At 35.0% G+C, this 15738-nt stretch overlaps 1 protein-coding gene across 2 annotated transcripts; it reads right to left on the minus strand.

Annotated features, from left to right (window-relative positions):
* Positions 1-676: 676 nt before the first annotated feature.
* Positions 677-12695, minus strand: dennd3b (DENN/MADD domain containing 3b). 2 transcript variants are annotated; one of them, XM_059567071.1, is made up of 25 exons: positions 12560-12695; positions 11782-12046; positions 11379-11494; positions 10496-10614; positions 10027-10138; positions 9761-9880; positions 9397-9615; positions 8663-8778; positions 8075-8230; positions 7892-7988; positions 7704-7807; positions 7401-7552; positions 6783-7307; positions 5630-5749; positions 5490-5533; positions 5234-5404; positions 4196-4325; positions 4015-4122; positions 3281-3420; positions 2818-2984; positions 2336-2475; positions 2000-2112; positions 1411-1548; positions 943-1288; positions 677-816 (listed from the first exon to the last, which is right to left on the minus strand). In XM_059567071.1, exons 1-24 carry the CDS (start codon positions 12641-12643, stop codon positions 1085-1087), a joined length of 3660 nt encoding a protein of 1219 aa, XP_059423054.1. In that variant the 5' UTR covers positions 12644-12695; the 3' UTR covers positions 677-816; positions 943-1084. The 2 variants fall into 2 exon arrangements, with proteins under 2 accessions (XP_059423054.1, XP_059423053.1); XM_059567070.1 differs by having other exon boundaries at positions 5490-5749.
* Positions 12696-15738: the final 3043 nt, after the last annotated feature.

Consider the following 15738-nt stretch of genomic DNA (forward strand, 5'->3'; position numbering starts at 1 on the left):
AAAATTAATTTTGATATTTTTACGGTAGGACATTTACAAAATATCTTCATGGAACATGATCTTTATAACATCCTATTTTAATACCTTTAATATCAATTTTTGGCATAAAAGAAAAATAGATAATTTTTACAATTACAATGCATTGTTAGCTATTGCTACAAATATGCCTGTGCTACTTATTATAGTTTTGTGGTCCAGGGTCACATATTGTTAAAATGCAACCACAATTTTAGCCAGGCCTATAATGTATCTAAAAAAAACAAAATCTACATATTTACTACATTTTTACTTAATACAAATATAAAAAGAAGAAAGAGAAAACAAGACAATTAATACAACCCAGGCATTTCTGTGTGAGATTCCCCCAAAACATTTCAGATATAAAATAAATACGATCTACAATAACCAAAACTGAGACAGTAGTGTCTATCAAAGAGGGTTTCATACAATCTTACAAGCCACTCCAGAGACACCACAAGGACTGGCACACTGTTACACAATCTACTCATTATGGCTGCAGTCCATCCTCAGGCAGTGCTGGTGTTTGGACCTCAATTCCCTTTGATCCAGGGCTTTTCAGGAAATTGTGTACATGGCAGCTCCACAAACCTCACCCGATTCTATATTCAGCTTTCTTGAAATAAGAACAGCTTTCAAAAGACTGAAAGCTTTCAAATTAATTCCAAAAGATATAAAACTTATTTATGTTTTACAGCTACAAGCTGTAAGAAATATATTTCCAAAGAGAACGTTGAGATCTTAGCATTCTTAACATAGGACTATTTGTAGAATAGAATCCTTGTAGAAGTGGATTCACTCCCTTATGATACGTTTTTGCAAGCTTCCAGATACTCTAGTTGGTTGTCATAGTGCCATCACTGGTTAACTCCAATCAAAACCAGTATAAACAGCTCTTCTCACCAACTCTCACCTTCTCATTACATGACACTTTTTTTTTAAGGAAAACAGCGTATACATTTCTTCCCCTAAGCTAAGACTGCTAGGGAACAACTTGCATGTCACATATCCTGATGCACCTGTTCATGAAGCTGATAAAACTTACAATCAAGTTGTGTCAGTTTGTTTAATCTACTCTCCAGATGGCGATTTTGCCATCACGTTTTGCAGAGCCGCTGAGTATGTATCGGTCCTCTGCTGAGAAGAGAGCTTGAACAGAGTCTCCATGGGCCTCAAGCTCCTTCTCAACCACCAGGCTCTCAGAGTCCAACACAAAGATCTTCCCCACAACATTACTGAGGCCCGACCCTCCACTGCAACCAATCCAGACCTAATAAAAGAGAAAGAGGAGACCACGTCTTGGGTGTGTGTGTGTATATATATATATATATATATATATATATATATATATGGTATGACCATGGAAATGTCATGTAAAAGGTCACATCTTACCCGATCTTTCACTCTGATCATACAGGTGACCCTACTACAGTTGGGGAGTGTGACCCATTTAGGTGGTTTGACGGGGTCACTGGAGTCCCACACACAAAGCTTTGCTGAGTCTGTGAAACTTGTCCAGATCTGTATTTTCTATAAAAACGCATAACAAGAGCCTGAGATCGTTGATTATATCGGAGTAAATGATAAATGAGTAAATTTTATGCAATTCACACTTGTGAATGAGCCATGCTCATTTAGTGGCATGGCTGACCTCTCTGACTGTCTGAGTGTCAAATGTTCCAAATGTGAAAAACTACACACTAAAACAACATAAAGTTGCAACACATCACATTCACAGAGAAATAAAGATTTACAATTTAAAAACATGCCTTTTGTATTTATGTATAAAGACTAATTTTTACAGTATAAATGGTTTATGTATGTATGTATGTATGTATATATATATATATATATATATATATATATGCGTGTGTGTGTGTGTGTGTGTGTATTTTAGGAAGGGGGATCATCATATGTAGGGGTCATATTTGGTTACAGCTGATACTGTGAGAAGACGAAGACAAGAGAAGATGATACAAACCTCTATAAGCAGTGTGACCCTGCTGAAGGATGTGGTCTTCACTTCATCTGGGAGGCAAATCTTACAAAGCAGAGCTCCACTGGGACTCAGCTTCATGACACAATCCCTAGCACCTTCACAAACAACAAACTAAATTCAAATTAAATTATATATATATATATATATTCTGATTAACATCAATAATGTCAAGCTATCCATTGCCAAAAAAAAAGAAGAAAAAAAATCCTCTGAGAAAATGGCCATCTGAACACTTTTTGTAAAATGCATGTAAAAACGCTATACTATGAATAAGAGTTTCTAGTTAACAACTGTTTTGGAGGCTGATGACAAACGTACCACACCATAAGACATCATTGTAAACTTGAATGGACTGCAGTCTGTCACAGGACAGATGAAACTGCCTCTTCACCTTCAGAGAAGGGACGTCCCAAATGATCACAGTGCCATCTGCACTACAGGAATACACCTGCACTTGGCTTGGAGAACACATCAAAATGACATTTCTTCACAGTGTGATCTCTATTCTCAACCTCAGCTGCCAAATATACAGAAAATATCACAAACAATGCTGCCACCTGCTGGTGACACTGTTAATTGTATTTTTGGAGTTAATAATATTTCTCTTTATTTTTGATCTATCTTTAATAAACTAAATGTACTAATAAATAATAAAATATATAATTAAAATGTGTGTATATATATATATATATATGTTATATATAGCTTATATATAACTTCATATAAAGAATGATCACAATGCAGATCCAAATGCAGCCAGGATATTGACCCAGCGAATGTTGTTATTGTCCAATACTCACCTTGATCTGTTCTCAGGGTTCAGTTTCTCCAGGGCGAAGTCTGTGACCTCTAAATGGTGCTCAGTCAGCTGTTTATGGCACAGCATACTGCGAGTGTTGATGATGTAAATGACGGAGTCCTGAGAACCGATCCACACCTGCTCCTGGTCCAATCCCATCATGCAGTTCTGGGCACAAAAAAAGACTGCTGTTTGAAATCTGTTTTTAGAATTAACTTTAATTTTGACTCTTCCACAGACCCAAAAACTACAGCCAGAAGTATAAGACACTGGGGAACAAATCTGCAAGAAGATTCCAATCCACAAGGTGGCATCATACACAAATTAATGTGGCTAAAAGAAAAAGATCAAGGGGTCTGTTACTTGAAAAACACTAAATACAGAAAACATCAGATTTGCTGAACTTTTCTATCATCTTTAATACATTAAATCAAATTGCTTAAAATCATATAGCAGCATCTTACAAGTCGAGATTCTCCTAAATGAATGCAGTTTTGCTTCAGGGACCAACTGACAGCATCAAACACGACCACTTTCCCACAGCTGAGAGCACACCAGAGTTTAGGGTTTCCATCCACATCTCTGTCTGGGAAAGTTAACTGGCCTGGAAGAAGTTAAAAAAAGTTAATTTCATTAAACCTTACACAAACACAGTTTATGTATAAGTAGGGAAAAAAAGCTCCTGTTCATCATTCTGCTTGGGATCTAAGCACACAGGCATTATAGCATTCCTTGACTGCATAATCAAATTTAATTGTCTACATACTCCAAGTCGAGGCTTAAATATTGGTTATCTGAAAGCTTTCAAGTGTGGAGCATGTGGAGAAGCATTCAGGTCGACAGTTACGCACCAATAACAATTCTCATTTGACACTGCCTTAACAAACAGGCCAAGAATCATACACATTCACATGCCCCTGGAAAACTTTAGTTTTGATAACATGCATATGTTCATTTCAAAATAGTATGTAGCTGTGTTCAGTATCTGTTCAGTAACTTTCCAGTCTTAAATAATGTGTATAATGATGCATTTTTAAACTGAAATAATGTGTATCATAATCTAACAAAATCAGATCAGACAATTAATATAACTATAAAGGGATAGTTCACCCAAAACTGATTTGGAATGACATGAAGTTGAGTAATTAATGACAGGATTCAAATTTAACTATTTCACCAAATACTCCTACATGCAGACCTGGAGTGTAGAGCAAGACATCGACAGACTGAGGGTTCGTCATGTTCTGGGACGGATTGATCTTGTGTTTCAGCGCCTCTGCTGTGGGTCTGGGGATGATCATGGGGACTGTGGAAATGAAGACAGGAGACTTTAATACAACTGACTTGTTATCATCATACATGTAGGGCGTGAGACACACCTTGTTGTCGTTGCTTTTCATAATATGCCAATTTGGAGGCAGCACAAACAGCCTTCTGTGTCTGTAAGCAGGCCACCACTGCATCCATAAGCAGGACATTGGTCAGTGCCTGCTGCACATACTGAGGGTCCTGATAAACAGAAGAGTTCACTTATCACAAACTAAAGTACTTTGTGCATTTGTGGTTGAAACACGCAGTGATCTAGAAAAGGAATAACAGTCATCTCCTCAAACAAAGAAATAGAAACAGAAACTTGAATACTTAAAAAAACCACACACATATTGAACAATTTATCTTTATCTTACAGTTTATCTGATGGCAGGCAATAGGAATGAACTAGTTGGGCATATCAAAGCGAGTATGTGATTGTGAAAACTTGCATTATTTTAACAGCCTAAACACACCCTGCTAGTGTTAGAAACAACTGCAAATTCCTTTGATTTTTAAATTTTCAGATTTGAACATTGATAATAATAAGTATTTTCTTCAGTGATAGATCGGCATATCAGAATGATTTCTGAAGGATCACGGTACACTGAAGAGGGGAGTAATGGTTGCTGAAAATTATAGGAATAAATGACATTTTAAAATTTATTTAAATATAAAACGTTTTTGATTTTGACAATATTACTGTTTTTACTGTTTTCTGATCAAACAAATGCAGTGTATACATTCTTTTGAAAACACGATCCCATTGTTAGAATGGCATGTATATTTTATTCTATTATTAAGCTGGCAAGAAATGGTTGATTTTATATTTCATGTTTTGATTCCAGCTTTAGAATCAAAATTCATCAAACTGTATTTTATGTAAAATCATTTTCTATTTCTAACTGTTTTTAATTCATTTTAAATAAGTCAATTTTTAAATCATTCCCAAAGTTTTAAAATTGCTTGTTTTATTTTTGTTCTTCATGATTATTTTACTTTCTTTTATGTAAAGCACTTTGAATTACTATTGTGTACAAAATGTGCTATACAAATAAAATTGCCTTGCCTTGCCTTTAGATATTTCACAGTATACGGGTGAACTTTACCTTATGGTTGTCTGCCATCAATCTCCCAGCCCACATCTCCTTGACCATCAGGACCCACAGTTCACACTCAGATTTTAAATTAGCCTCAAATATCTCTCTCTTTAGGCTGTTCTTTATCTTTAGAGATGGGATCCTCAAAAGCGGAAATGAAGCAGTGGAGATCTTTACTTCCTGGGTTCACATGATTTCCTACGGTTACCACAAACACTAACTTCTCATTTCAAAAGTATTATTGCAGGTATAAAGACTCACAAACCTCAATGTCCCTAAACTTGGTAATCTCAACGTATCCACATCTGCCTGTGGTCAGCAGAAAGAGCCTTTTCTGAGTCATGGCAATTTTACCGACACCATAACTGGTCTTCACAGAGCTGGACAGCTTGTACACACACTCACTGTTGTCTAGGTGTTCCAGGACCTCAGCAGGCAGGTCAATGTCCTGTGCTTCTGCCTCGGCCTGTTTCCAGAAGTTATAAAACACTCTGAACATCTCTGGATGAATATGCTGCGGCCCACCTGAGAAGAACAAATATATTGTAACAAATTATTTGAGATAGCATCACAATAAATAGCAGAATATTTGTATGTTATTTGTCATTTTTTGAATTAATATTTATTTTATATTTGAATTTATTTGTATTACCTACTTTTGTCTACTTAAATACATTAAAATAAAATACTACAAGCAAAATTATAATATATAGTTGATAGATTACACATTTTTAAAATATTAGAATTAGAAAATGAATATTAATTTTAAGGTTTGATAAACATTAAATATCAATTTTAAAAAAGAATACAGAAAACTTAATGCACATCAAGGCTGTATTTATTTGATCAAAGATACAGAAAAAAACAATTAAATATTATTTTATCAGTGTTGAAATTGTTGTGCTGCTTAGTTTTTTTTTTAACCTGAGATGCTTTTTTCCTTTGATTCTTTGATGAATAAAAAGTTAAAATGTAAAACATTTATTGAAAATATAAATCTTTTCTACCAATATAAGTCTTTACTTTCACTTTTAACACATCCTTGCCAAATAAAAGTATTAATTTAAAATAAAGAAAGAAAAGATTTACGGTCTTTAAACTTTTGAATACTTGTGCATATTGCAACAGGGAATTACATTTTTTAACTTTTTATTTATCAAAGAATCCTGAAAAAGTATCACAGATGCCAAAAAATATATTTTCCAACATTGTTTATGAATCAGCATATTAAAATGATTTCTGAAGGATCATGTGAGACTAAGAAAACTGGAATAATGATGGTGAAAATTCAGCTTTTCTTCCCAGGAATAAATAATATTTGATTGTACATTAAAATAAAATAAAAAATAAAAACTTATTATTGCAATAATATTAAAAAAAGTGTATTTTTAATCAAATAGATACAGCCTTGATGAGCATAAGATTAAGCATTTTTTAAAAAAAAAATGAAAAATCTTACTGAACCCCAAATTTTTAAAGGCAGTGTATGCTAGATACTGACCGATTTATATGGTAATATTTTGCACCTCTACAATGACATAATACAGCTCAAACTTACCGACAGTGAGAGCTTCAAACAATCTCTGTGAAGTGGCCATGTCCCGCACAATACCAGACTGCTGAGCACACTTCACAAACTCCTCCAGCTGCATGGGGCTCTTGGGCAGCTCGAACTTCTTCACGTGATAGTCAGATTCCTCATGCTTGCTCTTTTCATTGTTCATCACCTGACAGATGAGCCGTTTGAGCTCAGATCTCTTCTCTGCCTGGACTTTCTCCTCGTTCTGCAGAGAGTCCACCAGTGTCTTCACCAGCTCTCCAGGAAAAATCTCAATATCTGTTTTGTAGAGGTTCTGGAAGTCGCTGAGGGCATCCAATCGCTTCGAACTGAGCATGTTAATGAGGCCGCGCAGGTACAAGTATCGCGCTAGCAGGGAGGAATCCTGAGGTGGTGTGGTTGATATGACTTTGTTCAGCTGGAGAATAAGATCTCCAAAGTAATGGAGTATGTTGGGAAAGTTCAGTGGAGAAGGGAATTCTGGAAGCTGGAGGATCTTGACTGGCCTGACTGGTATATTCATAGCTTTTGGGATAAGGATGATTAGTAACATACAGTAAATATATCACGGCAATCTAAACACAAAACAGCTGCATTACAGAAATGCATTTTTCTTACGCTTATCAGGAATGATCTGTTTGAGGACACTCCTGTCCAGGTCAGGGAGACTTGAGCCCAAGCGTTCACTCAAACTGCTGTCTAATGAACCATTTCGCAAAACTATTTCCTTTATAGTGGGTCTGCGTGAGTAATCCATCGATCTACTTAATCTACAGAAATTGATAACAAAGTATTAAACAGAAGAACAACATATGTTTGAAATATATATAATGACTTTACTGTCACTTCTGATGAATTGAATGCATCCTTGCTGAATAAAAGTATTCGTTTTAATGTTGAATGTTTAATGTGGAAACTTACTTTTGGTCTTTTGTCTGAGTGCTAAGCTCCATTTGGGTAAATTGATCTATTTTTCCATTTAGACGTTCTTTCAAGAATGAGTGGAAAATGTGCGTTTCCAAGACCTGTAATGAATAAAAAAAGCCATCAGTCATACAGTTCTCTTTCTAAAGGTTGAAGACCAGAAGTGTTTTTATATATAAAGTCACCTTTTTATAAAATGGCTGGTCGCCTGGCTCCCTGGTCTTCAGAAACTCATCAGTGTTAAAAACTCTGTGTTCCTTATTAAGGTAATCACTGACATCTCTTGATAAAGAAGCATTATTTTAATCATACACGTGTAGAAGATTCAAAGTCAGTTCTAGTTTTCTGCACAGGCTCTTATTACTGACCTAAACATGTTAACGATGAGCTCCAGGGTGATGTTTTGTATTTCCAAATTGAGCTTGTGTTGCCAGCGCTTCCTCTGCATCCGCAACTCATTCAGATTGCTACAGATTCTCTGATGAACCACTTCCAGGTCATAGTGTAATTGAAGACCTTTCCTTCTACATGAAGATATAAAGAAAAAACAATTACAAATATGACAAATACATGACCGTTAATTATATAATGGGACCTGGGGAATAAACCATGAAGCGGGTTTAGCTGGCTTTAGCAGGTACCATTTGCACCATTATTTGTCTAATTATTGTACCCTTAAATCCATTTCATATGAATGGAGTGGAGAATAAGTGAAAGATCAACAGAAATTTGATGCCATGGTACCAAAAAAGCCTGATTGAATTTTTAGTTGTCAGCTTGAAACTAATCCTGTAAGCCTGCGTTTTTTTAACTACCATCATGGTACAGGCCCCTAGTCTCACCGGTCGGGTCAGGTAGTGTGAGTTGATTAATATCTTGTATATTTTGATTATTCCAATAGAATTAAGATTCTTAAGAGTTTGCAAGACTTCATTTAATGGTTAAATGTTTCTTACCGACACTTGAAACGCTGAGCAGCTGCCTGTGGGGTGTCAGGGACGTCAACGTAATGACAGCCAGAGCAGGACACGGTGCCCTCGTCAATATCGATCAGAATCAGCTCATCAGTTAACTGACAAACAGACAGCGATTTCAAAGATCAGAAATCACCGAACTTAACAGGCTGCTGATTTAAGGAAAAATCATGAATTTCTCAACATATCAAAGTTAGCTAGGGACAGTTTTAATTGAGATAAATGAAAGAATGAATAAATACATATTAATTTGATATGAACTAAAGCCGGGGTAAAAGTTCCAAGGGAAAATTATGTTCCTAAAGGCAACTAACATAAAGGCATCTATAAATACACAATTATACTATGTGAAAATATTAATATTTATTAAAAAGTAATATTAAAATAAAACTTCTTAGAATTTAATTAGCTCATTTAAAATTCATTCATTCAATTAATATTAATAGTTTAAAATGAATAATTTGTCAAAATTAAAGGGTATTGTACCAAATCTAAAAGAAATGATCAAATATGATACATTATTATAAAATATATTAATGTTTTGTATTAAGTAACATTTTAATACATCATAAAAATGTCATTAATAGATATCAGACATCCACTCAGATTTTCCCCAGTCCTTCTATCGCCCCATTGTATGAGGACCCCAATTTGAAAAACCCTGAACTAAAGAACAGCCTAATGAGGTGATTGTGGGACCATTATTTAGGCTTTACCTCAGCAACGTCCTCATAATGGCTGATGTGGCATCCCATGAGGAAGGCAGTCGGTGCCATGACAAAGTCCAGCATATGTTGAGACAGAATAGGCACCAGTGGGTGCTGCCAGTGCAGGGGCCAAATATACAGCATGAGACACTCCACGGTCAGGGTCAGTTTGGCCCAGTCCGAGGAAAAGAACACAATACGCTGCTCTGTGAGTATACTGGCTATGATCTGCAAGGGAACAGAAACATAATACATTCTTCCTATGTAATGTAGATCAAAACTTTCAGTAACATTTTTATTTAATCAAAAATTGACTGGTTTGGATTTCCAGACTGTCTGTGTACACTCAAACGGCTAACTTTCTATATTTGACCTGCAGCAGCTCTCTGGTCTTGAAGCAGAGGAGTGGAAGATGTAGGTCCAGGTCGATAACAGGATGATACTTATCTTCTCTGGATGGAAGGACAATCGTCAGAGGTCGTAAGGTGAACATCTGACATGAAAAATAATGTAAACATACTTCACATGTATTATGTATTTTTCCTTTACATTATAACATTTCATAGACTTTCGTAATTTGTGAAAATTTTATTTCACTTCTCTAATTTTGCTCAACCTTAAATGCCTAAAAGAACCCACCACATACAGCTGACCAGGAGGAGGAACTGGGACGAGAGCCAGTTTAGCAGAGAACTCCCTCACTTGCTCTTCCATATCAGTCATTTGACAGATTTTGAGCTGAAATAAGAGGCTGCGAATGGGAAAGTGAAAAGTCAGGAAGTGGAAGAAAATGTGCAGTGTGTCATTTTTGATATCAAACTGCTTTGTCCTATATCAGTTTAATATACAACTACGACAGGCATTTGTAGGCTGAATTCTCTAAAAAGTGAGAATACTGTGGCTCTGCAGTGATATCAAACCAAGCTCTTTCGTTTGTAGTTTTCAACTTCATCTAATGCAGATAAATGTGTTTCTTCTTATAAGGTGGACAAACTGAGTATTTTATGAAGGCAATATAGCAGAATCTAGTACTGCCGATATATTCTCCTCGGTCTCCCAAATATTTGATTATTTTTCAATAAATCTGAATAAATATCTTGAATCTTACCTAGACAGACAGTCTTTGAGTGCATTGTAATATGGGTATTTCGATATAACACATATTGCATAAGCAATGTAGAGTTGTGGAGACTTGCACAAGGACTGATGTCCATTCTGAATCCCTTCCTGTAAACAGTGTTGTATTTATAAAACAAAACGTTTGAATATGTCAGAGCCTTAATCAAAACTGCATCACCAGAACACCACCATATAGTCTGGAAAGTATACAATTTCATTATTCAATGATATTAGTTTTATTTTGGGACCTTAAAACAAATCATATTCATATTTGTGTGTGGAACATGGTTTATATTGTATATAAACATACAGAGCTATATTCTATAATGTGATGGAATTAATGATCCATGCATCTCCAATGTCCTACTTTGTCCTAATATTTCCATTGTCCTAATATGACCATTGTCTTACTTGAATAACCAAATAGGGCCTATTAAAATGTTACTATTTTAAATGCATATTCAATCCACAACGTGCAAAACAGTAAGAAAAAAGCTGCAAATCAATTGTCTAAAATTTAACAGAAAAAACTATATTTGATTTTTGATTTGTCTGACACTTCTCTTGTGAAATTTGGCACAAAGTGATGAGCCATGATCCAGCTTTGCTTACAAAGACTGAGATGCTCCTTTTATACCCAAACATGATACCTTGACCTATTACCAATTCACCTGCTTGCAGTGAACTGTTTCCAAACAGTTTAATGTGGATATTTTATAACCTGTTGTACAACAAACTTTAAGAAAAACTAGAGCAACTTAAAGTTATCACAGTTATTTGGGACACACTCGTAAACAGCAGGTAAAATTCAGCACAGGTGATCTGTCAATATACAACCATGAGAGGCTAAGTAATAAAAAAAAGAATCTGACCTGTATTGCTCTAAAGAATCGGAGAACTACTCCATGAGACTGGTTTCCAAACATGTCAGTAAAGACTAGGAAGTGAAATTGTTCATCCTCTTGTTTCTTAGTTATCTGAAGCCCACCTGATTTAAAAGAAAGAAATTAATGTTAGTCTAATCTAATCATTCTAAACTAATGTTGCAGCTACTGTGAACTATTCTACGTTTATTGTATGAAGTGCTCTTTAGTCAGCTCACAACTTTATTTTTATACTCTTTATACTGCTTTGATCTGACCTTTGCCATTTTCTACAGAGATATACTATTATACTATTGTGTAATGTATGAAAACCTGATTGAAACAGGGTTTCAGCAGATGCACTGACATGATTCAACAACCAGTCAAGGTTTTGCATTTCAATTTGTTTCACCTGGAAAGCAGAGTTGTGGCATAGCCACCAGATCCAGGTCTTTGGGAACACTAACGTTCTCTTTAGTTACTTCTTTGGGGTTTCCAGCCATAATATCAGACATATCATTTTTCTTCTTAACAAAGAAGTGCTGTTGCTGGGTCTGGCTGAAGTTTCTCTCGACTGGTTCACTGAGGCTCTCTTTAGACACAAATGGAGGTACATGGATCTGTAGGACCTCAGGATCCAGCTGTGGTAGAGGACTTCCATTCACCTGCAGCAAAGACTGGACACAATGCATTTTCAAGACCACTGATATGATTGGAGACATACTGTAATCTGATGAGAATGTGATTATAACTCTAAACCAAGCTACATTCACTTTTTAGGTGCTTAATAATAATAAAAAATTATAATAATAATTAAATAATTTTTTTTTTGACCTTGGCACCTTTCATAAACTGCTCCTTTGAATTTTATATATATATATATATATATATATATATATATATATATATATATATATAAATTATTATTTAAAATATATTAATTTGAATAATATATTAAATAATAATTAATATTTTCTATAAAATAACTTCATTTAATTTTTTTGAATTATGGGTTAACTTGAAAATGAAATCAAAATGCAGCCAAATCAGGAATTCAATCAGAAAGTGTATAGCTCTGGGCCTGCCCCATCATGTTTAATGCACATTATGTTTTTAAATAAAGAGATCGCTGTTGTTAAGGCGGTGCCTTGCCCCTCATAACAAAGACTCGCAGAAGGAACTTATTTTACCTGGGACACCTCCTTCAGTTTATCATTTGCAGGTCCAACAACGATGCATGCTTCCAGTAATCCTGAAGGCAGACTGTCTGCCATTGGGAATCAAGAGGATTGTGAACCCACAGCTCTCAAAATATCGAACAGAGAGATCAATGAAGAAAATGCAAATATTCATATATTCATGTAGAAATCTCTTATTTCTAGTTCCTGGGTTGCAAACTGAAATCTGGAAGAAGTAAAACATTTTTGCTTAACATTGTAGATTATGTATGATAAACTTTAAAGATGCAATATTAAGTTATCTGTACATTAACATCTCAAATCAATGATAACACAACAGCAACACAGCGTGGTTGTGGGAACTAAGAAGAAACAAAAAAAGCACGCACCCTGGAAACCACAGATAAAAGAGATGTGTGCCACTATAATCTCATTTTCCTGCTTTGGGACGTTCCAGGGTTAAATTTGACTCATGTGTGTGTGTGTTGCAAGAGTGAAATTTCTAAAAGAAAAAAAAATTCTTTCTGAACAGCTTAGGCTTGAATATTTCAATAACTGAAGTGGGAAGCACTACTACAAAGCACTAGCAAAAACTGTTACAAAGGAGCTGTAAAATTTTTATATTTTACTGTAGTCAGCAGAAACATAAACTACAATTTGCATTCAACTATTATTTTATTTACATTTTTTAAAACATTTATGCTAATTGAAGCATGGTAACTGTAATAATTTAAGTATTTACCCTAATAGGAATAACTGCAAAAAAAAAATCGACGAGTTGCTGGTGTTCTCTATGAACAGATAAATATTCTTTAAGTTGTTATATAAAGCGATAACACTGTAACGATAACAAGTTTATATAAAATTTATATTCTAACCATTAACATGCCCATATTAGCAGGAAATAAGAATGCACGCACCTTTGTCGATCTACAGTATTATGAAAGTGAAATTACATATGGGACAGGTGGAAAGACAAAAGAACGGGATACACTCCACATGCTTCAGTGAGCAGAGTGATCTGCGCCTGCGCTCTACAGTCAACAAGGCACCACATGCTCTCCATGCCAGTGCTACCTTTACAGGACAAGTGTGTCGCCTTTGTGCTGTGTGTCTAACAAACTGGAATTAGATCAGACTGCCAAAAGTAAACAAAAATCCTGCTAAAACATTCAAATGTACTCATCCTCAAAAATGGTGGTGGAATTTGATGTGAGATGACAACATAATGTAAATCCTAAATCTTTCATGACACATTTTTGTGTAGAGTGTTATACAGAAATGTCACTAAAACCTAAAACACATCCCATTTTCTTAATGTTAAGTCAACAGTTTCTGAATTTGGAGTTAGGGAAGCCTAATGTGTGTATTCAGATAAATAAAACGATGAAATAAAATGACAACTCAGTGATCTTTATTGTGTTTAATATATTAGTCTACTGTTTTACATAAACAGTTGAGTCTGCTTTCTGATTTATTTAGGCTATTTGATGAGGTAAAAGAGAAGAGATTGCTATGACAGTTTCAAATATTTAATTGCCAACAATAATGAATTGCTAAACTAAACTAATTAATAATAACAAATTAACAAAGGTAATTCATCAGAAATTAAAATTATTTTTAATTATTTATTTTAAAAATATGTATTTATTTAGTTTTTAAACAATTGTACACACGCATAGTTGATATTAGATATTAACTTTATAATTCAAAAGTCACTTTGCGACACAATTAGAACATGTCACTTGTTAGTATTTAAAGGCCTGTGGAACTCAGCTCATTTTGTTGGTTGAAGTTTTGGAGAAGGGGAGAGCGGGTCACAAAGTAACACTTTTTTTTGACTTGCAAAGTGTGTAAATCCAAATGGGGTTCAGAGTATAATCTTTTTATCCACAGTCATTTCACGTAGTTTCATAATAACATTGTATAGGTTTTTCTTTATTTACCCTGAAAAATTGGAAGTGAAATGTGACAACATGCTCTGTAGGTGCATGGGGTACATTGTAACATCTGAGGGGCTAGTTGTAACATGATCATATGACAGCTTAAAATGTTATCTAATTGCATGAAATATATATATATATATATATATTAGTGGTGGGCATAGATTAATTTTTTTTAATCTAGATTAATCTCCCTGTGATCTTGAAATTAATCTAGATTAATCTAAATTAAAATGGCTCATTAGAATTCTGCCGAAGGCATTCAGAATATGTGTGTTACCCAAATAAAATTGACAAACAGTAAGTCTTTGAGAAGGGGTTTATCAAGCTAGGTGGTGCATTAGAAAAGGGGCTCATCTCCTGTTTCCAAAATGCATCACAAAGTGCTTGAAAAAGCTGTAAACTAATTCCACATTGCACAAGGTGCAAACAACCTTATGCCTGTTTCACACATTCTCCGTCTGCAGTGCGTATGCGTTGCATATTTTTTTACGCATCCATGTTAACGGATTCCAGTGGCGTTCCAGGAGCGTTGCGTCTGCAGCAGTGCAGTGATCGTTTACGTACCGAGTAGCGGACTGCAAATGCGTCCTGTGTGAAAGCACATCGAGTCCGTGCTGCACCACATACGTAACAAACACGGACTGCATACGCACTGCAGACGGAGTATGTGTGAAACAGGCGTGAGCAGGACCGTAGCTGGGGTCAGCGGTGAAGGTTGTACCAGTGGGCCCTGTTTGAAGTACAGAAGGTACAGATGGTACAGAAACCAAATAATTAAATGTAAAATAGCATATAGTATAGTCTTCAATATAAAAATGAAATATACAATCAAACCTACATTTATTCAGACACCTTCAACATTTCTCACATTATTACAGTTTTGCTATATATATCAAAAATTATATCTGGTGTCTGAATAATTTTTGGTTTGACTGTTAAAACTACAAAGTAATTCAGTCAAGAGCAGTGAGTGATTTTCATTTTCATTTTCTTGGATTAACATTACAGCAGCCAGTAGCTAAATTAGGCGCGGTCACTTTAAGAGACGATGAACGCATCCAATATAATACACATCCCATTTTTTTCCTCAACTGTTTACTTTCACTTAAGAAATAACTGACAGTTTTTTCGAGCATAATTTTCATATATACATACATACAAGACAAACAAAAATATTTTGTCAATGTTTTTTAAGAATTAAAAATAATTAAATTTTGCAGTTTGTCAATGAACACACTGCAACCA

This window comes from Carassius carassius, chromosome 15, assembly GCF_963082965.1.
Source record: "Carassius carassius chromosome 15, fCarCar2.1, whole genome shotgun sequence".
In the NCBI taxonomy this organism is placed as follows: Eukaryota; Metazoa; Chordata; class Actinopteri; order Cypriniformes; family Cyprinidae; genus Carassius; species Carassius carassius.

Excerpts from the sequence above, each read along its gene's own strand:
- dennd3b (XM_059567070.1), bottom strand. The coding sequence starts at position 12,643 with ATGGCAGACAGTCTGCCTTCAGGATTACTGGAAGCATGCATCGTTGTT. Across the intron at positions 9,881-10,026 it reads CTCCTGGTCAGCTGTATGTG|ATGTTCACCTTACGACCTCT; the intron begins GTGGGTTCTTTT and ends TTTTCATGTCAG. Across the intron at positions 4,326-5,233 it reads TGATGGCAGACAACCATAAG|GACCCTCAGTATGTGCAGCA; the intron begins GTAAAGTTCACC and ends TCTGTTTATCAG.